Source organism: Lampetra fluviatilis, chromosome 11 (assembly GCF_964198595.1).
Source record: "Lampetra fluviatilis chromosome 11, kcLamFluv1.1, whole genome shotgun sequence".
Classification (NCBI taxonomy): domain Eukaryota; kingdom Metazoa; phylum Chordata; class Hyperoartia; order Petromyzontiformes; family Petromyzontidae; genus Lampetra; species Lampetra fluviatilis.
The window spans coordinates 7,474,768-7,496,789 of record NC_136285.1 but is presented as its reverse complement, the minus strand read 5'-3'; the positions used below and the strand labels follow the sequence as shown (position 1 = coordinate 7,496,789).

General features: G+C 49.9%; 1 protein-coding gene across 3 annotated transcripts in view; it reads right to left on the bottom strand.

The window, feature by feature from the left end:
- The window catches only part of LOC144934760 (plexin-B1-like), a 125,829-nt gene that overhangs the window by 55,609 nt on the left and 48,198 nt on the right, over positions 1-22,022 (bottom strand). For all 3 annotated transcript variants that reach the window (XM_078860879.1, XM_078860880.1, XM_078860881.1), the window contains 2 exons: positions 3,105-4,242; positions 1,039-1,221 (listed from right to left, as the gene is read on the bottom strand). In XM_078860879.1, the coding sequence (XP_078717005.1) occupies positions 1,039-1,221; positions 3,105-4,242 (1,321 nt within the window). The remainder of the gene's footprint in view (positions 1-1,038; positions 1,222-3,104; positions 4,243-22,022) is intronic.

Below are 22,022 nucleotides of genomic sequence, written 5' to 3'. Positions count from 1 at the left end.
TTTCGGCCAAATTAGGAAACAAATAATAAGAAGTCCCTACAGTTTGTACTTGCAAAATTCTTATAGTGCAGGGTTATCACACAGGTCCTGCTGTGTTTCACAGACGCGTATAGAGGTCGGCCAGGGTGTGACACCAGCACACGTGGCCAACCCTTTTTCGATTAGCACCACGTGATCTTTAACGTCCACTGTGAAGGCATTTATGACTAAAATTAAAAACTGCTGTTTATTTTATCAGGTAAGAGCCCACTCAGCTATATATCTCCGATCTGAACAAACTAGGCCTGGTCCCCACGCACTTCAACCCGCACTGACCAGAGTGGTGATGTCCGGTTAAAGAACACCCATGATGAACAATATGGATAGGCCTTCATCCTATGAACTATTAATATTTTTCAACCAGGTGAAGCCCACCTGAACGATACAGCTTTTATTCAGAAGCGACCTTGGCCACAAATGATAGCTCAACAAAGTGGCTTATCGCGTGTAAATTTATAGCAGCCAAATACTTTTACTGCAGCCGTGCACCCCTTCGGTTCTCAATCGTAAAAAAAATGCATAGCGTCAATAAATACATAGGTTTGATGAAATTAAGCAGTTGTACTTACGTGCCCGTGTTTAATTTGTGTTGATGATTTACCTTCTAAAAATATCTAGCATGTCTCTCGCACCCCCAAAAAAGGACATCTCGCACCCTCCAGGGGGTGCGTGCACCCCAGGTTAAGAACCACTGCTCTAAACGCACGTTTCTCAAGCAACCCGCAGTATTGACCAGGGTGGCCGCTGGGCTCGAACCATAGACCTCTGCAACATGCAGCAAACGGGCTACCGCTCAGCCACATCACCCCACCCGCCCCACAAAAATAAATAAACATTTCGCCACAAATGTGTGGACAGTTTCAAGCACAATTAATCTGTTTCAGTGTTTCCGGGGAGTTGGCCTCCACGCCGTGCCAAGCGAGCGGGCGGGCGGGCAGGGGTTAGCCTCCACCGCGAGCCCCGCGATGGCACGTGGGGGCGGGGGGCTGCTTGTCGCACCTTCACGAGTCGCCCCGCGGAGTCTCCCACGAAGGCGATCGTCCACCGCTGCTCGACAAGGGTGGTGGCAACGGCCGTGAGGTGGACGTCGGGGAACACGGCCAGCGCCGGCGACACCAGCGTCTGGCGACCCACGATGGGGTTGGGCAGGTGGTCGACGCCGCACTCCGCCGCTTGCCCACTCTGGCGACGAGCGACGGGAGAAACCAAAATGCTCAGCGGGCGCAGTGCGGCACGTGCCGTGTGAAATTTCACGAACGCAAAAAATGTTATTCCGCGAATCGAAAAGTGTCCGTAATTTATTTGTCAATTGCGTGAATGCTAAATTTCGTAAACCCAGGGATACCTGTATTAGGCTTTTAAAAAAAATAAAAATCCTGACATCCAGTCCGGCCGTGACACCGATATCAAAAGGTCCTGTCATTTTAACGAAGGCCACATTCATTCCATTTACAGCATGGAATATTGATGAGATTGCTCTTCATCTTCCAATTATACATTGTTAAAATGTGAAAGGCTATATAAAAGGTTAAAATAACAAGACCGAACTCACAGAAAGTTTCAAGCCATTTCTCGAACACGAGATGACACAAGACAAATAAGCGACACAGAGGACGACAAAAGAGATGCAGACAATTCGGCGGACGTGCAGTGAAATGAGAGAACAAAGACAAGAAACCAAGACGTATTGCGATGACACAAAAGACACAAGAGACACAGACAAGAGGCTGAGGATGCAGCAATAGAAAGATGTGTGGACAAAGAGCATAGACGTAGGAGAGTAGAGAACATACAGATGAGAGATAGAGATGCACTGGGGATGGGTGAGAAGAGATGCAGATGACAGATGTAGCAACAGAAAACAATGAGATCACACCGCCAAATTTCCCGCACCTCCGATTAGCACGGTTGGCTACGTGCGTAGACTTACAAAGCCGAGGTCGAGGAAAGCGACGACAGGAGGGAGATGTAATTCAGAAGAGCGAGATGGCATGGAGACGCGGAGACGCGATGCAAAGCGGACATTCTCACCACCACCCCCACCAGACCCCTAAACTCTGCCGACCACCCCACCTCCGCTGCACGTCGAGCGGCGACGACAATGTGGGGGATTGCCGAGTCGGGCAGTCGAGTTCATCACGCTACACATTTGTTCGCGTTAATGACGCGAGCTCAATTAATTATATTTCAAAGCAGTGCAGGGTCGTTTGTAGCGGGGAAGGGTCAGGTCATGTTGAGGGCAATCTTAAAGAGCTCGGGGGGTGGGGGGGTGGTGGTCAGATTTGGACCTGCTGGCTACAATTCGATCAGCCCTGGTAGAAGAGGATCATACTGGCAGAAACACAAATAGATCACGGAGGCAAACAAAGAGACAGGCAGACAGAGAGCCAGCTTGGTTGCCAGGGAGCTGGCAACAGCTGTGCCAAATCCAGGACAGCACCGTTAGATTCTGAGCTCGAGTCTGGGTGTCAGCCACCTGTGATCAAACCAGGTTCTCAAGTGCTGAGAATTGGTCTCCTTCGAGTTGCCAATGGGGCTGCACAAAAAGACAACTTGATGCACCGTTGGCAAATTACGGTTATTTTCACGTGGCGATCTTTGGCATCTTTAGCGAAGATCACTACATGCACATAACCCGAAAGGTAAATACAAAATAAGTATGTTATGATACTGTAGTAATGTTTGGAGCAAGGCAAAGAGATAGGTTAAGGAATGAAGGAGTAGGGACAAGAACAGGTGCCACCACCAATGCTGCTATCAAAACAAAAAGCTATCAGGGGGAAACGGGAAAGACAAGTCATGAGAACAACTAATGAGTAACTGAAAGAATCAACTACAGAATGGAGTCCGAGAAAAGGTGGTGAAAGAAGCAAAATAAAAGACGGAAAAAGAGACGGCGAGGTGAAACCAAAGAGTTTGGAGGCTGCCGCTGGAGAGCATCTTGGGAGAGGAAGCGATGGCACGGAAGAAACAGGGAGGACGAGACTTGTTGCCCAACAGCGCCAAGACAACAACAGCCGAGAGAGCGAGGCGTAACCGGCGACAAGAACGAAGCGGCTACGCACCGAGACGTGACTGTTGGTGCACACGAGCGAGCTGACGTATTCCACGTAGGCCGAGGCGTCCTCCCCGCGGTAGCACGCCTCGCGCGCCTTCTCCACGGCCTCGTTGATGCGCGGCACGGCGAACGCGCACAGCGACGACGCCGTCGCGGCGCCCGCCGACGCCGCCGCCTCCTCGGCGAATGCCACGAACAGCGCCTGCTCGCCGGCCGCCCCGGACGCCCCGGACGCGATCTCCGAGCCCAGGCGGCCGAGCGACGCCGCGCGAGCGAGCACGTGCTGCCGCCCGGAGCCGGGCTCGCCGGGCGGGCCGGAGGCGTCGCACGCCAGCGGCACCTCCACGTACGACAGGAAGTTGAGGTCCCTCTTGCAGAAGCGGCCCACGAACGTGCGCGGGTCCCCGCGCGCGAACCGCGGCTCCTTGCGCTGGAACACGAAGTAGGCGAACTGGCCGGCCTCGAACGCCGCCACGAAGCTGTGGTCGAACTGCGAGTACTCCCCGCGCAGGTAGTACTCGTCGTCGTGAGTGAACGGGTCGCCCACGCCGGGGCCCGCGCCCGCGCCCCCCGCCGGCGGCAGGAAGCGGATGGAAAGCGGCTTCAGCTTCTGCCGGCCTCCCGCGGTGCCCACGAAGAGCATGTCGCGCTCGCCGGCGCGCGCCACGAAGCCCACCGCGGCCTCGGCGCCCGACACGACGGCCTGCAGCGAGGTGGGCGCGTCGGCACGGTACAGCACGCGGCTGACGTTGGCCGCGTCGCGCTCCGTGCAGGTGCCGTGGTGCACGCTGCCGCACGCCACCACGCGGCCCCGCGCCGCGTCCAGCGCCAGCAGCACGACGGCGTCGTCCGCCTCGCGCACCTCGCACACGTCCGGGAAGGGCGGCAGGCACTCGAGGCTGTCGGGCACGGGCCCCGTCACCGCCTCCGCCTTGTCGGCGAGCAGCGCCGTCAGCTGCAGCAGGCGGTTGGTGCCGCCCACGTAGACGTCGCCCGTGTCGGGGCTGTACGCGAGGTGAGTGAGCGGGCGGGCGTCGGGGAAGGAGCGCGGCAGCGGCGAGTGCGACGGACGCGCCGGAGCCGGCAGCGGCAGCAGCAGCAGCAGCAGCCGCAGCAGCAGCGCTGACAGCTGCATGGCCCTACGCCTGCAAGGCAGCACACGGAAATGCACGCTCCAATTATGACTGTCGCACTTTATCACTGTGGTAGGACGGTGGCAGTGGTTAACGTACCGATTGCCAGCAACAGCCGGCATCGGTGGCGAGTGATGCGACCTGGCACCCTCTCCTATACCACCCTGCACTGCCCGGGGTGGTGAAGTAAAGTCAAACAACCCGACATTACTTACACGGCATGGGGAGGCCACATCTGGCGATGGATTGACCAAGCGGGCGATATTTTTTTGTTGTTATCATCGTCGCTGCTATGGCGTTACTACTACTCGCAGTCAAAAGTCAAAGTGTTGGTTTCCTCCTCGAAAAACTGGGGGGCAGTTCTCAGATCTGAAAAATCCTCAGCCACGGGTGGAAACTCCCCATTGCTCTCTGCTGGGGACGAGTCGATGGATGCGACTACTGCAAGTGGCGACTTCCCACAAAGCAGTTACACATCTGATGGACTCCAGAGCGATGAATGGCAGAATGTGAACTTGCAAGCCTTCGAAATGCACCACCCATGTGACAGTGGGTATCGCGTGCTTATTAATCCGCGCGAAACATTTACCCGTTAAGTTTGTCTCAGAGGCTAATGCACAGCCTATCCAGATGCTGAAAATGTTTTAACACTGTATCATAAGGCATAAAAACGAGGCCGTCTACGCAAACATTCCATTATGCAACTGTTACTCATTGCGCATGTTGAAAGTGAATGAATGCTGTACGGGCAGCAGCACAAGAGCTGCTGCGGTCAGGAAGTGCTGGCATACATTGACCATCAACCTCCGAACCTGCAGCCGACACTGATGGATGGATGGACGTTGTACAAGTCTAGAGGCGTCACACTCTTTGCAAGCATCTGCGCGCGTTCGGTGTCTGCGTACGAGTCGCGAGTGGGTATACCCCCCCTGCCTTTGTGTGTGTGTCAGTACGTCTGTGCGTGCGTGTACATGGCTGGCGCATGAGCGAGTGCGTGCGCCCGAAGTGAAAGTGGTGGTGCAATGGTCAGTGCACAAACGCACTGCGAACCCGGCAACCTGCATTTGATTTACAGCCACGGTGAACATCAGTGGCGAGTGACATCTGAAACTTTCCTGGGCCTCCCCCCAGCTCAAGTTAATACGAGCCCCTTGTGCTGTGTGTGGATATCGGCACGTGGGACACCGAATCAGAATATCTATTCATCCTGGAGGAATCCGATGAGCTATGAAGCTCGTTTTCACAGCTGCCCAGTGGGAGACGGGGATGGACACACCGTGGCGATTCGGCCACAACACCCTCGCGTGGACCGTGCCAACTTGAATTAGAGCGCTCGCTGACAGCACGCATGCTCCAACAGTCCTGTTTAGGCGACAACGGGGATCTTCGTACGTGGCCCGTGTCCGGAGGACGTGGTACGTGTCGGCGCGCGAGTATGTGCCTGCGCTTTTCCGTGCGCGCACGCGTCTCCCCATGCGAGTTGTGTGCGTGCGATCCCCCGCGTCTCTGCGCACCGGGGGGCTGCATCGCGGACGGGCGGGCGGGGGCTGCACGAGCTCTGCTCGCTGAGATATAAACACGGGGGGCGATTGTTCTGTGGAGAGAAGGCTTCCGCCGCGTCTGCACAACGCTTCCTGTGACCCCCCCCCAACTACTCCCCACTCCTCTGGCCCAAACTCACTCACGACGGGACAGCACAGCACAGCAAACCGCGAGCCAGGGACACAGTCTCCTGGCTCCCACTGGATCCAGATCCAGACCTCCCCCCCCCCACACCGCTTCAACCGCGAGCACATGCACACAAAGACGCCCCGTGTAGCCTTAACAGACTGTTGGAGCAAGTGGGGATAGCGAGCAGGGCATTTGAAGGCCGGCACCGCGCACGAGAGGGTGGTGTGGTCGACACCACGCACGGCCGCCTTTGTCTTCCCAGTGGTGATGCTTACGCACCGCACCAAGTACCCATTTGAGGCCGAGTAGACCCACAAAAAAGCCCACAAACCGTTTAAATGCTCGCCACGGATGTCAGCCGTGGCCAGGATTCGAACTCGGACGACTGGGTTCGTAGTGCAGCGCAATAACATCTCACACTTACCCCTCACCAAACACAGACACACGTACGCAGCCCCATTGAGTGCTATCAGCAAGCACCTCCCACAGCTAAACGACCACATCTGGCCCCCATCGCGATGACAAGATGGACATTGGCAGCTGGGGGCCCCGGTGGAATTCGCTCATTACTCGAGCGATAGTTGTGCATGCCGTGTGTGTGTGTTTGTGTGTTCGTGCCTTTTCAGAGTGCAGGCTTGCAGGAGGCATGCGGGCGTGTTATGCTACACATGTGCGCTGTATCTACTATACAAACAAACGTGTATGTTACGTGTGCCGGAGACATCAGAGAGTTGTGTGTAAAATGTGAGCAGGCTCAAAATAAAATGTTCAACTTGTTTGCCCTCCAACCACCAAATATAGGACTTCAAATCGACAAAATTCATGAAAATCATGATTATATCATAAATCTACACAATATCTATAAATATAATGCACCCAGATCTCATCAGATCTTGCAAGCAGGGGGGTGGAGCCTCAACAGTTCCTGGATGGGAGACCACGTGCCTAACATGTGTTATAGGTTACGTGGCTGTATTTTGGACGACTGAGGTTCAGTGCAGCAAAATCCATTGTTGTACCGTACTTCTATGGTCCCACACAACCATCCTCCCCACCGTCACCAATCCGTTGCGACCAGCTTAGTGGCGTATAGTCAAACAGCCCCCCTGTGACTCACGCAGCATGGAGAGCGCTCCTCATCCAGCGCCGGCTTGACTCCGGGCAGTGTTCACACGTACGTGGACAAATCTTGCATGTTCATCCGTTAAAAACCGCCGCTCCGGCTGAAAGCGCCGATTGAATAAACGAACGCCCCAGCAAATTAAGAGGTTTGTCATCTCGCCGGGAAGATTAAAAGGAAAGCCCTGAGGCCGGGCAAGGACGGAAGTGAGACGGGGGGGGGGTGGCGAGCGTGGGTCTCTCAGGGTCGCCGTCTGCCGCCCATTGTGTGCCCGAGGAAAGCACGAGGCGATAACCCTGACGTGTGCTCCCAGGTCGTGGGAAACCTGGCGCCCACTCTCCGCCCCCTCCTCCCCAGCCCTCCCTGGCTTCTTCCTGCAACCCAAACCCACCAACATTGCCAAACCCACCAACGACGCCATTCCCACAAAACCTCACCAAACCCTGCCAATGTAGTCAATGCCACCAACCACCCGGCCTCCGCAAACTGCCTGCTGGCAGCAGCCACTCTTGAGCCTCGCTTATTCCACTGCGTCGCTTGTAACCATGACCCCTGGGTCAGGTAAATGTCTCTGTTCAAAATCATTGACAGCAGAGGTGGCTTTATTTTGCAACTGGCCACGATAACAATTCTCACACGTCGATTATCGCGATATATCATATTGTACTTAAATTATTATCGTGTGGTTTTAGTGCTTTTCCGTAATGCCAGTATGGACAAAGATTACTTGCACATTCTTGAACTGCAGTTCACTCAAGCTTTATAATTATATGCAACTTCCAATCGTTAAGTTGTCAGTTACACAAGAAAAGAAAATCATTAAATTAACAGCGCTACAAAAGTCGAGGCTTACTTCATGTTGAGATGCAGCAAGGCAAGCGTGTTTCATGGGTAATGCCGTATATAGCCATTTTTTAGACCCGTAATCATTGTGTGCGATTCCACAAGTACAGTAATTCGTCAAGTTATACCAAAAAATTGAAAGGAACTATGCAACGTGATACAAATATGCATTCATGTTGAACTTCTTTGCGAACCACCCGTAGGCCAACCGTGCTTAATCGGAGGGGCGAACGGCGTGGTGTAAACGGCGTGGTATTGCCATATCCACGGCAACCCGAGCGGGAACCAGCACCAAAACCCGGGCCATCCCCACCCGCCACGGCGATGTTGCGCAGACCCATCGAATTCACCGCTCACGTGACGTCCAATGAGTGGCAGCAGCAGGACTGGCACCGACAAGCCGGCGGGCACATTGTTCTTTTTTCGCTCTCCATCCAAAGTTGTATACGTTATCCTACTCGCTCTAGCGGAATTAACCGCCGATAACACGTAACTAGGTCAACCAGTTCCGTTATGTAATGTAAAAAAGAATCGCTCGTCCATAGTCTGTCTATGTGCTGCAACTTCTCCGTCCAGGCACGAGCCGGATATACTTTTTCTTTTTTTAAAAACCCTTAGCACCTTGACGAAGGTGCCGAGTTAACGATCTCAAACTGAAAGATTGAAAGCCTTTATGCCATCTGTTCGTTCGTCCAGCAGTCATTAACAGCAGGGCGATGGGGGGGGGGGTCACGATATAAAGATGCTCCAATATTAACGAACCCACAGTATATATGTCTTGCTATTCAGAATTATTTAAAAAAAATCAGCCAATTTTATCAAAGAGTTGCCCGAAACGCTTTGACACAAACCATATCAAGAATAATTGTATAGAAATGTACAAACGGATTCATGCACGGACAGCTACCCGTCAGCTTCAGGCTGCTAATTAAATACTTCCAATGGCAAACACGTTGGAAAAGCGTTACTTGATCCACGTGTGTACGCATGATTTTTCTAAATGTTCTTGCACATGAATACCAACGTAGTCCCGTACACTTTTTTCTTATCTTAACAAGAGAATTGTTATGCAACCCTGTGTGTGTGTTAAGTTCATGCGTGAATGTCTTGCATCGGGCATGGGTTTTGTATGCGTGCCAATCCTGGCAGTTACACCAACACGCTCTCATCTGACGAGTGCATAGGGTGTCATAAATGTGACTGTTAACGACGTAGAGTCTGCTGGGTGGCAGGCAATCCCCATTGGCACCTCTTTAGTTAAAAATGGGACAATATGAAATATTTAAACAGATGGACGGCTGCTGCACGCACACGCGCACTCATTCATACATACACACACACACGCACGCGTCCGTACTAACGTGCACGCGCGGGTGTGCGCACGCCATCTGGAAGATTACCATCCTTAAAAGCCCTTCTTGTACGATTCAGGGCATGTAATAATAACAGAGATTAGTACAAAAAAAAGCTCTCCTTCTCTGAAAACGATCACTTATTAATTTGTTTTGGGGGGTGGGGGGGTGTGGGAGAGAAATAGTTGACTAAAAGCCACAGGAAACGTATGAGCAGATAAAGGGTGCAACGACAACGCAGACAGACCCGTCGACATTCTTGTGGGCGATCCCTGCAGCCTCTCTGTGAAAGGCAAAATGTGCGCAGCCCTGCAATTGCTTGCTCAAGCCACTGCTGGCAGATGGGGCCACCCACTGCTATTGGAAATGTGTGTGTGTGGGGGGGGGGATTTAATACATTTACACCACTGCTTTGGCTGCCACAAGGGTAGCTCGTTAAAAATAGATACGTAAATACGGCAGACTACAGGTGCGATGATAACACCCCACTTACAACGACACGCGTTATCTTTACACGTAAAGGAACAGCGAGAGTGCATCTGCCAGATCAGCCACGTGTACAGGTTAAGTAAGTTAACTTCCTTCTCAGCCGATAAGAATCTCATCAGACGGAAAGAATGTGTGCGCGGGTCAACATCAATTATTAATACAAAGCAATATTTCACAGCCGTGTGCGTATATAACGTACTTGACAGGCACATATTTGCGAGAATGAATCTCCAGCTGCGCACAAGCCAAATAATATATTCCACGCCACCTGCATATTACGAGCTGTGCACAATTACTCGCGCGAGCCCAATACGGACCAGCAGGATACAACATTATTCAGCCCCCCCCCCAACACAAAGATTCCCTCCCTGAGCCACACAGAGACAGGATAGACGAGTGCTGTTCAGCGAGAAACTATTACAGCTGTCGGGACACACGGTGAGGGGGGGGGCGTGGGGCTAGCTGATGTCTTGACCCAATGCCTTTCGATTTCCTTCTCAGTCCTCATGTTTACACACGCAGAGGACATCCATTGCTTTTAGAGGAGGGTTCAGATATTGTACCGCTTACCGCTCGCTGATCTTGCCCGTGTGCCAGGAATGTGCCCCAGACTATCAGGCTTTGCAGCACGCGCACATTAATAGTCAATGCTGTCTATTCAATAAGCCCAACGTGTCGACATTGCGATCCTAGTTGTTTGTACGGTGCCCCCCCCCCCCACCAATCATTTGGGATGACGAATGCAATTGATCGGTAAGAATGAACATCAGGCGTCTGTGCGACTGCATTTGCATGACGGAATCATTGCGCAACAGGGCAGAAATACATGAGGCCTAAGTAAACTCTGGGCTGCATCATTTCACCGGGTTTTTTTTTTAAGAGGTGATTCAAGCCAATTCGTCCCACGTTCGTGCAATTTTACCGAAAGTATTTCCCTCGTGGGGTGAAATGGTAGCGATGGAGTTGGCGCACCGCGCTATCAGCTCAAGTGACCCGAGTTGAATTCCTGAACCCAGGCTAACATTGGTGGCAAATGATGTCCGAACGAGCCCTACCCAACACCCCTTCACTGAAAGCTCACAAACAAGCGAGGTGAAGTATAGTTATTTAAAAAAAAACTGTCATGGTATGGGGGTGTTGTTTCTAGAATAATAACCACAAATTATTAAGAGGTAAGACAAGCGCGTCATTAAATTCAAAGCCACGAGCGTGATTTAGGTGGGAGTTGTTGTTTTTGCAGCGTCCCCCTTGTGAAATGCCCACAAAGAGTTGTTTGTTACATTTCGGTAATGTCATTTCTAAGTTCCTGGCTCTTTAAACAAGCGAATGAACGCACACCCGCCTGCCCAACACAGGAAGTCTGTTCAATGTCCAGCTCGTATGAATGTGCAAGTGCACTCGGTAATTAATTTTGATGGAACGAAGCCACCCCCGGTGCCACCGCCGAGTTTCCTCCGTCCCTCTTGTAGACACCCTCACATATCCCCGCACCCCCCGCCCCTGCCGCCCATCCCCCGCCCCACTCTGCCCTCTCTCAAACTGACCCTGCAGATTTAGCAACATTCCCTGGGCGAGTAAAAATCAAATTAACAACTTTCCCACGAAGTTCACGTAACCCAGCCTGGCCCAGCTGTGCACACGTGCGAGAACACGCGCACGCACACACACGCACACAGATGCGCACAGACGCACATACGCACCCACGCGCTGGCATTTTCAAGGATATTCACACACGTTGCATTCGCGCCATACACGTAACATGCGGGCACGCATTACCAGCCGCAGAGCGATACCCAAGGGACTCCTTACCCAAGCCTGCAACGGCTTAAGTTGTCTCGCCAGCCTTAGCGGCACGTCGGCGCATATCGTGGGCGCGTCGTCACGGCCTCGTGAAATACCGCGACATGAAGCCACGTCGACAGCGGCTGCATTTGTAGGTAGAGGGTGATCGTTTGTAGTAGGGATGAATACCTCGCCGCGTATACCGCACGAAAACCACATTAGTTTTAAGAGAGGGATTCTTTTTTTTTTAAGATTGATGGGTTTTTTTTTTGTTGCAGCGCCGTTCCGCAGCAGAAGTGCGGAGCTTCACAATCCGGGACGGCAAAAATTCTCCGCATCAGAGCGTAGAAATTGCGAGCAAGCGCCGCACGTAAAGCCGGCCACACGGAGCACGATTATAAAATGCATTTCATTTCCTTTCACCGCCCATTCATCGGCTTCCGCGCGATGAAAGCGGCGCTAAATTGGATCGATGGGGACCGACAGGACGGACAATGCAGATACATGCCCGGGAGGAGACGAATTTGTCAATAAAATCAATGTCCGTCAGCAATCAACCAAGCGGTGTTAGATTTCACACCACTCTACTTAGCTTTAGGCACCAAGTGTGAACTGGGTCAAAGCCTCGCAGATAGCGTGCATTTCAATGTAATAATACCACCGTGCCGACCTCTAATGACTTAAAAGTTTCTCCGTGCTTGTGTTAATAAAATAAAGTGCCGACTGTTTTTGTTTTTTCAAAATCTGCCGATTAAGCGCACGGGTTCCCATTGTGTTTGGCGGTATGGATTCTTTCAAAACATTTTGTCGGGGCCCAGAATTTATATTTCCTTTCCTTGCACCGCTAATAAGTCTGGGGAGTGGTGGCCGATTGCCAAGGGACACCGGGCTGTCTACACACGCCACGTTTCACGCTGCGCTGACCCAAGCTCTGAAATCATTGACGGCTCAATACATTCACGGGGAGTGCACACAGCAACGTCCTTGCAATTACCGTTACGAGGTCATCACGACTGATGCCACGACACTTCATCACTGGTTCCATTCTTCCGAGGATCGAAAAGGAATGTTGCGGAACGAAAAAAATATAACATCGCAGCGTCTCCAATTCCAAGTCTCGCCAACCTGTTTCTCCATGCCGCGCCCCCCCCCCACCCATTGCAATGTCCTCGTCCGGAATTAGAAAACATGTTGAAGTCATGGGTATTGCATCTCGTCATTTCAAAACAGAAAATGTGGGAAAAGGGGGTTAAGTTCACGATCCAGACGATTGAAATTCTTGTGAACGCCGTAAAAGTTCCGTGACAGTTTTGATAACACCGAGTAAGACTAAAACTATTTAAACTCAACTAAATGTCGAGTCCCAGCAAGATTAATACAACAAATCAGGCAACAACAGAGACTCGCGACATGGGAAAACCTTCGTGAAAAAAATTGAACAGCAGTCAACTGAACATGAATATGAGCAAACAACAATACTTGTCGGGCAACTCGGCTCTTCACGTGAAACTTATCAGCAAGAATGAGACGCCAAGGCTGCAGACTGTTTAAGTTTCCAAGGACAACTTTCAGGGAAGGAGAGAGGGAGAAACATTTATTTGTACAAGGGGTGGTAGATTAATCGACCACCGTTCCTAAAACGTATAAAGTTGCTGCCTCAGAGCGCTTACGCAATAAAAGGTTAATTTACACCAACACAGATTTGATAGATATATTTTTCCCCATCAGCAAAAGGAGAGACAACTTGACAGTTTGGCCTTCTCAAGGAGATGTAGGTGCACGGCGAGATGGCCTTAAATTCTTCAGCATTGAACATTAAAGATAATAATGCGGTTGTTTTTAGCCGACACCAAAGGGAGACAAATATCAACATGTTTCAGCCAATTGGCTTTAAATATAGTTTTTGAAGCTTAATCATTGAATTCTCTCGCTTTCATAGTCAATATTCCATAATGGCCATTAAACTGAAATATCGATAACCCTTCTTTCCTCTCAGTAACAGTAAAAATAAAGCCTGTTGTTATGTTTAATTACCCTGTTCATCATTCCTGAAAATGATTTTTTTTTATGGATGTAGAAAAACCTTGAATGGAAGAATGGCTCGGCTGTTAGTGCGCTCGTCCCTGAGGCAGTGTGTGCATGCAAGTGAAGGTTCGATTCCCACTAACGCCGCTCTTGCTATTTCTTGTGGGGAATTTCCCAAAGTGCCAATCTGCTGCTAAGTGACTGCTAAACCCCATGACACCATTTTTGTAAAAAGCAGTCCATTATGTGCCTTCTTAGTAAAAAAGAAAATCTAAATTGGCTTAGCCAGTTGACCTTTTCATGACCCATAAATGTTTGTTTATACTTACCTACAGAAAGGAGGTGGAGCCTCTGCTATCGCTTTTCTCACGCCACTGCTGGCAGAAGGACTTCTTCTCGAGGGAGATTCAGAGGGTCCACGCCACGTGACCTGCCAATCGACTAACTGTGTTGCACCCAAGAGCTATACTGGTCTCCACAGTGGTGAGATGTTAAATAACTCTCCTGGTATACAAGAGATCGCGAGTTCTATCCCGACCCTGACGCCTGTATATTTGGAGTTTGCATGTTCCCCGACGTGGTCGTGTGGATTTTTCTCCGGGTCATCCACATTTAGAATCAACATGCGGTGAGATTATGTGTGTGCAATAAACTTTCTAATTAAAAGCCATTTCGTTCACCTATCATTTGTGCCCAGGTCGCTTCTGATGAGAGCTATACAGCTCAGTGGGCCTTACCTGGTCAAACAATTGATAGTTTAGTTTATACTGCTTCATGGACAGAGACAGAGGGATTCAAGAAACTTGACCATGGTTTCAACTGCCGTGCCAGGAGATGGAACCGGCAATAGCCTCGGGATTGCAAGCACTTGTGCTCACCGCTACACAACGGGAAGCATCTTGTCTCATATAAAGGGGCGACACACACAGAGGTTAAAGTCACGCCAGGTTTGGTTAGTCTTAGTTTTCATTGGATAGATCGTTCAGCGCGAAGCGTGTAACCTTAAAGCAAAAGGAATGTGCATCACTGTTGACAAAAGAGGAAGTGATTGCGCGTGACTCTGACATCACAGTGGTGAATATTTAAACATATAATTTCAGAGCGGGGACTGAAAATTCCCACGACAAAATAAAAAAGGCAAAGCCTTAAAGAGAACCAAAAACAATCTCAGGGGCAGTTTAAAACATTTAAAACATTTAAACTAAAACTAAACATTTTATTTTACCAGGTAAGGCCCACTGAGGTTTACATCTCTTTTAGACGAGCAACCTGGCCACAAATGAAAGCTCAACGAATTGGCTAATTGCGTGGAAATTTATAGCGGCCAAATACTCTAAACGCGTGTTTTTAAATGTGGAGGGAAAGAACGGAGGACCCGGATAAAAATCCACGCGACCACAGGGAGAACATGCAAACTCCAAATATGCTGGCGTCAGAGGTTGGGATCGAACCCATGGCCCCCTGTATACCAGGCGAGGTAGTTAACATCTCGTCACCGCTGCGCCCCAGAAATATAAAAAGACACACCACGCACAATGTTGATTTCGTTTTGAATTTCCACCGCTGTGTCATTCATGCTGATGACCAGATAACACGGAATGTACCCGATATCCCGCCAGGTCTCAGAAAATGAGCATGTCGAGAATAGACAGTGCTTGGATGGGCACCCACCATGTACATCAGGTTACTGCGAAGCTGTGGTCTGCAGCAAGGGGCAGAGCAGCAAAGTACATCTATTGTTGTACTTGACTCTCTATGATCCCACATCTATGCTACCTGCTTTCACGAACCTGCAGCGACCAGCGTGGTGAACTGTAGTCACCGCTCGATCCACACAGCACGGAGAGGCCCTCATTCAGCAGTGGATTGACATAAGGGCTGTGTGCATGTGTTATTCACACAGCGATGTATTAAACCACAACAACAATGCGATCACCCAGGAAGGCTACAGAATCTCAGACACTTTTTTAAGATGGTCCTGCTTTGGAATGAAGAGGGCTTTTAATTATTTGTACTTTTGTAAGTTCTTAGAAACATGTCCATAATTCGGAGAAATAATGTGCACAGCTTTTAAAGCAAATCTGGACTCCAAGTCTAAATACAACTTGTTGTACTGCCTTCGTACAGGCATATCAGCAGAGCGTCTCACGTGGGTTGCATCCCAGTGTAATCCAGCAACCTGGCCTCCAAGTTTGTAGATTACAAGTAAATGGACGTCATGTAAAAAAACATAGCAAATGTTTAGTTGTACTTTTTTTTTAATTTAACATTTTAATAAACTAATCTCAAAGCTTTCCATCCACCACTCGTTACCGAGTACAGTAAGAGTATACTGAACAAATTCCTTTTTGTTTAGTTTTAAAATTTTTTTACGATAATTTAATTTTAATGTGAAAAAGAAGCAATTTCATCGAATGTAAATAACTTCCGCGGCATTTGTGTAAACAGAGCACGTTCGCGCGAAGATAACGCAAAGGGGTACCCCCCCCCCCCTTGGGTGCGGCTCCCTGGGTCAGGAGTGCTGGGGGGGGGCTCGTGAAGTGCCAGGCCCTGGCAGCAGCGCCGACATCCATTAGCCTTTCCGGCGACGGTCACAAAGCCACGTGTTTGTGGCAGCAACACAAGCTCGTCGAACACAACACAGTCCACATGGGCGTGCAAGGCGGTCCCCCACCCCCCGGGTTGGCGAGGTAACACCTGGGGTGGAATAAACGCAACCAGGTTGCACCATTGACGGGCAGAAGACTTTGCGAAAATACTTTGTCTGTTTTATGGGACACGTGCTATTTATTTTCACATTCCCTAGATGTTTTATAATTACGTTCGTTATTTTTTAGTGATATTCACCGTCAACACTTCTATCAATACCATTCTTTAATTACATTTTTTCCCCAAAGAAGCAACCCTAGTGACCGTGCTATTATACATCGAGAGATAAAATGCTCCAAGAAAACAGCGGTTATAATTTACCATCCCCACGTTGTTGTGAGTGTTAGTACCAATGATCCCTTTTAAGGGCCAGTGGCTCAAGAACCAACAGGCAACTTCATAGGGGGGCCCTGCCACAAGCAGCTGTCAAGCAATGCTTATTTAGTCAGCAATTTAGTCTATTTAGTCCAAGTTCAGTCAACGACAAACGGGAATTTTAGTCAGGACAGTCAGACTTAGAACGGAAGACGTCCAATGACTAAGCCTTCACAGATTCCAAAGGTTATTTTTTAACAAGAACTAAGACTCTTGAAGTGTTGGCTAAATTAATTCTGCAGCTGCCTCCAGCGCAGTTCATTGCACAATTTAAACTTCCCCGTTCGCTGAAAGCGAACGCCATGGGACACGGGGGGGGCACGCCGTATAAAGCAAGGCTGGGCTCACATGACTCATAATGGATTAACTGTTATGAATTGAATGGAACTGGTTAACAATCCATGAGCAAAGCTAATGTGTCCCGACTGCGCAAAGACGATGCATCGGCCGAGCTGCTATTGTCATCACCGAGTAGTGTAGTGTGGCTCGGTAGTAGTGCACGTCACCTTAGCTGTATGCTGCATTGTCAATTACAATGCACACACGGGGGCTCAATTTCTCGTTGAATATGTTTCAGCATGCCACCCCACCCCCCGAAGCCTTCCCCAACATTGACGGAGTGTGGGCAGGAAGAGATTCTTGCCAGAGCTGAGACCAGGACAGCTTCAGATGCATTAAACCCTGAAAATATACGAGTCGGAGACAGTTCATAGAGTCATTTTGTTTACGTTACAGAGCACATTTTGTACTTCTAAACATAGAAAAATCTGCAGCCAAAGATCCCCATTAACCCTCACACACACACCACCACAGGGGCAAGCGTTGTTAGCTAGCACCCACCGCACTGCACACGCGGGAGCCATGGCATCATGTCCGACCACCTTTGTCTCCCCAAGACAGTCAACTAAGGCTGAGCAAACCTAAGGTGAGGCTCAAGACAGGTTGGGATGCCGCTTGCCACCAATGTCGTGCATCACCGGGAATTAAACCCACGGGGATTTCAGCGCAGTGAACAAACCACTGCACCTCACAAAACACAAAGACCCCCATATAGCCTCACACTTTTGGGGCAAGTGCTGTTAGCGAGCACCTACGAAGGCCAACAACGGACACACAAGTGGGGTGAGTGTGGCCAGAACCACGCTCGGCCACATTTATCTCCTGAGTGGCGATGTTTGCACACCGCACCAGGTACTCATTTGAGGCCGAGTTGACCTAGGGGAGGCACAGGACCATTTCAGATAATCCACAATGGTTTGGCTGTGAGCGGGAATCGAACTCGGGTCGCCGGGTTCGTAGCGCAGCACACAAACCATTACATTACTGCTCTCCACAAACGCAATACACACACACACTCAGATACCCCAGTGTACACTTTCAGACAGTTGGGTGAAACGCTGTTGGCAAGCCCCTAAAACGGCACACACACACATATACCCCGTGGCCATACAGTAGTCCAGGAAGAATGAAAAACCTTTTATTTCTTTAAAACCCAGCCCTGCGTGGAGCCAGCCTCATATGAACGTTGATCTGCCAAAGATGACATTCCCCAAAACTGACAACGCTAAATAAATGCCGATTCGCTGCGTCGGTGCTCGCCAACAACAACAAAAACCCCACCAAACAAAGCGCCACAATGCAGAGCGCTGAGAAAGCCACCCCCGTCCCAGTATTCGGAGGGGCCTTTCCAGTGGTCAAATTTTTTTAGCTTACCTGCACTTCCTTGTATTAAGGTCACTTCAAGTCGTTGTCCCCCCCCCACCACCTTAGCTGCGGTCATGTTTTATGCACGCGCAGCTCTGCTTTCTGCGTACATAATTCATGTCGAGAAAGCTGGCGGTGGGTTTAATACAACTAGGCGATTGGTGCACACACGCACTGTGAAGAAAGGCGGCTTTTCGAATACAGTGCATGTACCAGCCACCACCTCCACGGAGCCACACTTCAAAGGAGTGTTTTTGTATTTTGGCACAAAGCCTTGTTATTGCTTTGCTGCTGGTACAAATAAGCAGTCCTTCTTTTGTGTGGCATTGGAAAAGCAATGGACGGGTTTATAAGCGTTATGCCGCTTTGGGACAGCCATTCGATGGTTGTCTGAGGTTTGCAGGGGGAATTCCATTTGTACGGCCTGGAAAAGTGTGCAAGATTGGACAATGATGGGTGATGTGAGCGATGGGGTTGCGCACTTCACCGCAGTCACGATTGGACACACGTAGACTCGTATCGAGAACCACGGACTCGCACAGAGAGACCCGTAGGCCCACGTGCAAGAACATACAACGTGATACGAGGTGGAATGAACGACACGACAGTCACAATTGTCACCTCCCAATTCCCCACTTGTGGAGGAGGAGGTGGCCGCACCACCCATGTGATGTTCTAACCCGGTTAAGCGCCACCCAGCGTCTCTTCAAGACGGAGAAGATAGGTGGGGATCTCTAAGAGGTGTCTTGTTTAGGGACATCATACAGATGACCACATATAAAATGGGTGACTCGCATAGTCTGGATGAAGTTAACTCTCTTTAGTTAAAAAAAGCAAGCTTAAATATTTCTTTCAAAAATAAGCAAAAAGTAACTTTCCCAGCTCATGTGACACTTGAGCCAGTTGCACGAGGTAACACAATATGCTAATTAACAAGGCCCTGGGTGGTCGGGTAGATCAGGAGGTAATTGCCTGTGTAGGAGGCCGGAGCCAACACCGCAGCGGTTCAGAGTTCAAGCGCCAGGCGGTCACTCGAGATGAACCAGGTTCTTCTCATGTGCTTTGAGTTTTATGGTCCAGGCCTGGTCACCAATGGGCTGCACAATCAAAGCCATCTACTCCGTCTCTGCTTTTGTATCTACAGCTGTTTGGCTTATCACTACAAAAAGGCCAATAAGAACACGAATGAGACATTAATGTGGGGGGGAGGCGAGGTCGGGGAGACTATTCCATGCAGTTGTTGTCATAGAGGCCTAGTCACGTCATCAGTATTCCGTGAAACGATTCTCCTCCATTTCAAGTTTCAATAATTTTCTGAATTTGGGCGTAACAGTTCAATTTAAAAAAATCGATTCTTAGTTTTTTTTGCCAATGTATGGAATGTTGGGCCTCTATTCACACGAGGGTTCACGTGAATTAATTAAATTCACTACGGTATGTTAATCAAATGCCATAGTTAATTTACATTGCTATTAGATTGACTCTTTCGTCAGCCGATGTGGCTGGTGGTGGTATGCATGCTAAACTTCTTTCGCACTGACCGTCGCCAAACTGTGCTAATCGGGGGGTGCGTGGTTGAGACTAAACAGCCGAGTGGCAGCCACACCCGAGACGACGTCCACCGTAGAGATGGAGCACAGGAGCTCTGAAAATTGCGACATCGCAAGGCAGAGAGAGATGGCGACGGCCTGGCGAGAGCCTTCATTCAGCAGCGAATAGTCGTCCATGGCCGACGATGGTGATGATGGTTTAAATTAGAACAGAGCAGCTGTGACACACAACAAAGACCCCCCATGTAGCCTTAACAGACTGCAGGGGCAAGTGCTGTTAGCGAGCACCTATGAAGGCCGGCACAGCACACGAGTGGGTGGGTGGCCAACACCACGCCCGGCCGCCTTTGTCTCCCCAGTGGCGGTGTTGACACATCGCACCAGGTACTCATTTGAGGCCGAGTCGACCTAGGGGAGGCCCAGGTCCGGTTCAGATAATCGTCACTGGTGTTGGCCGTGAGTGGGAATCAAACCTGGGTCGCTAGGTTCGTAGCGCAGCGCGTTAACCGCTACACACTACCGCTCCCCACACGCACACACGATTCTATGTCGTGTATCACAAGCATAAGAATACATTTCAACCGATGAATCAACTCTGAGTGCTGTCACGCTATGGGACCTCCTTCGCGAGCGCGACACGATGCTTCATATGGGGGAGGCAGGGAACGGGAGTGGGGAATGTGTGCGATAGAAACCATTTTGCGTCACGTTGATCCTGATAAGGCAAATATGTATACACCAGGCGTTATTGGGCTGGGAGGGTAAATTATATCTCACGAAACTTTCCTAAACAGCACGGAGCTCTCCCAATATTGACATAATGGAGGGGTTTAGCCTTGCATTTCGATAAGGGTTCCATCTACACATTGTTGCGACTGGTCCGACAAATTGCTTTGATAAAAACGCACCCTTGATGGACACCATGCCATTCAGTTAATAAACAACAAAACACACAATAATGAAAAACCGCAAACCAACTAGCCCCGTGAACGTTCGCAGATAAACATACCTCCCCACCCCCCCAGATGAGATCTGAACTTTGTGCTCACGGGAAGAAAGTCCCCTCCCAAACGCATCCCATAATTACCGCAATATTTATAAAAGGGAGCCCACACTTAATTTCACATTTGAGAGAATACCGTGCCGCAGGCCTACGGGGGAGGTGGGACAACATTTTGCAAGCATTAACCAGTGAAGCCCTTCCTAAAACTACTGCTGGAGTTGCATAACAAAGTCTGAACATAAGAACAGTGGGACGAATGTAAAATGCACGATCTTTGGAAGAAAACCCCCTGCCGACGAATGTGGATCGCGTGTATCCATTAGCTTCGTCAGTCTAGAATGTGGACACAGCGCGCATGACTCGAGCACGTGATCCCATTGAACACAACTTCTGTTCGAAAGTTGTGTTGCTTTTTGAGAATCATCCCATGGAAAATGCGGCCGGAATCGATTACAAGGTTGCCAAAAACGTGGAGACAAAAACCAGAGCAGAGGGGGGGGGGGACCTGTCTTGGCATTCCAGGCCCTGCCAGCCGAGTTGGGCACACGCCCTGCAAGGCGACAGAGCCACCATCCAGAAGCCCTTCGCTGTTGTCCCAATGTGGGCCTACGCGGGCAACGATTCTCGTGAAGATACGAACAAAAACACCTCCGAGGACAAAACGCATGCTTGGAAGAGTTTACGGGATCAATACACACGCAAGATTGTTGTTCTTGCTTGTATTTCATTAACGGGCGATGATATATAAAATGGGGAGCGATGGCACAGCGGTTACATCTAGTGAGTCGAGTTCAAGTCAGCAGTGAGCGAGATCTGAACCGGTCCAATTGTCTGCCCCTTCCCCAACCCGCAGTGACCAGCTTGGTGAAGTATGGTCAAACAACCCCCATGACCGACAAGGTGCAAAGAAGCCAGTAGATTGCCAAGGGCCTGTAAAATATTAATACAGCTAAACTCTTCTTATCTGTAGTGATTTGGGAGCGATATTGACATTCTATATATCCGCCTTTCGTTCGTGGAAATTACTTCTGTTATCCACGTGGATATCAGTGTGTATGGGGTATAAAATGCAGAAAATGTAATGGCATTGGCACTTCTGGGAGACCACTTCTGGGGACTACTTATGCATGGATTAGTGTGTATAGGAGGATGAATTTTAGCGATTTCCACAAATCAATTAAGGGATGTAGATAAACAGACAGAGCAGACGACAGGAGGCAGAGATGATT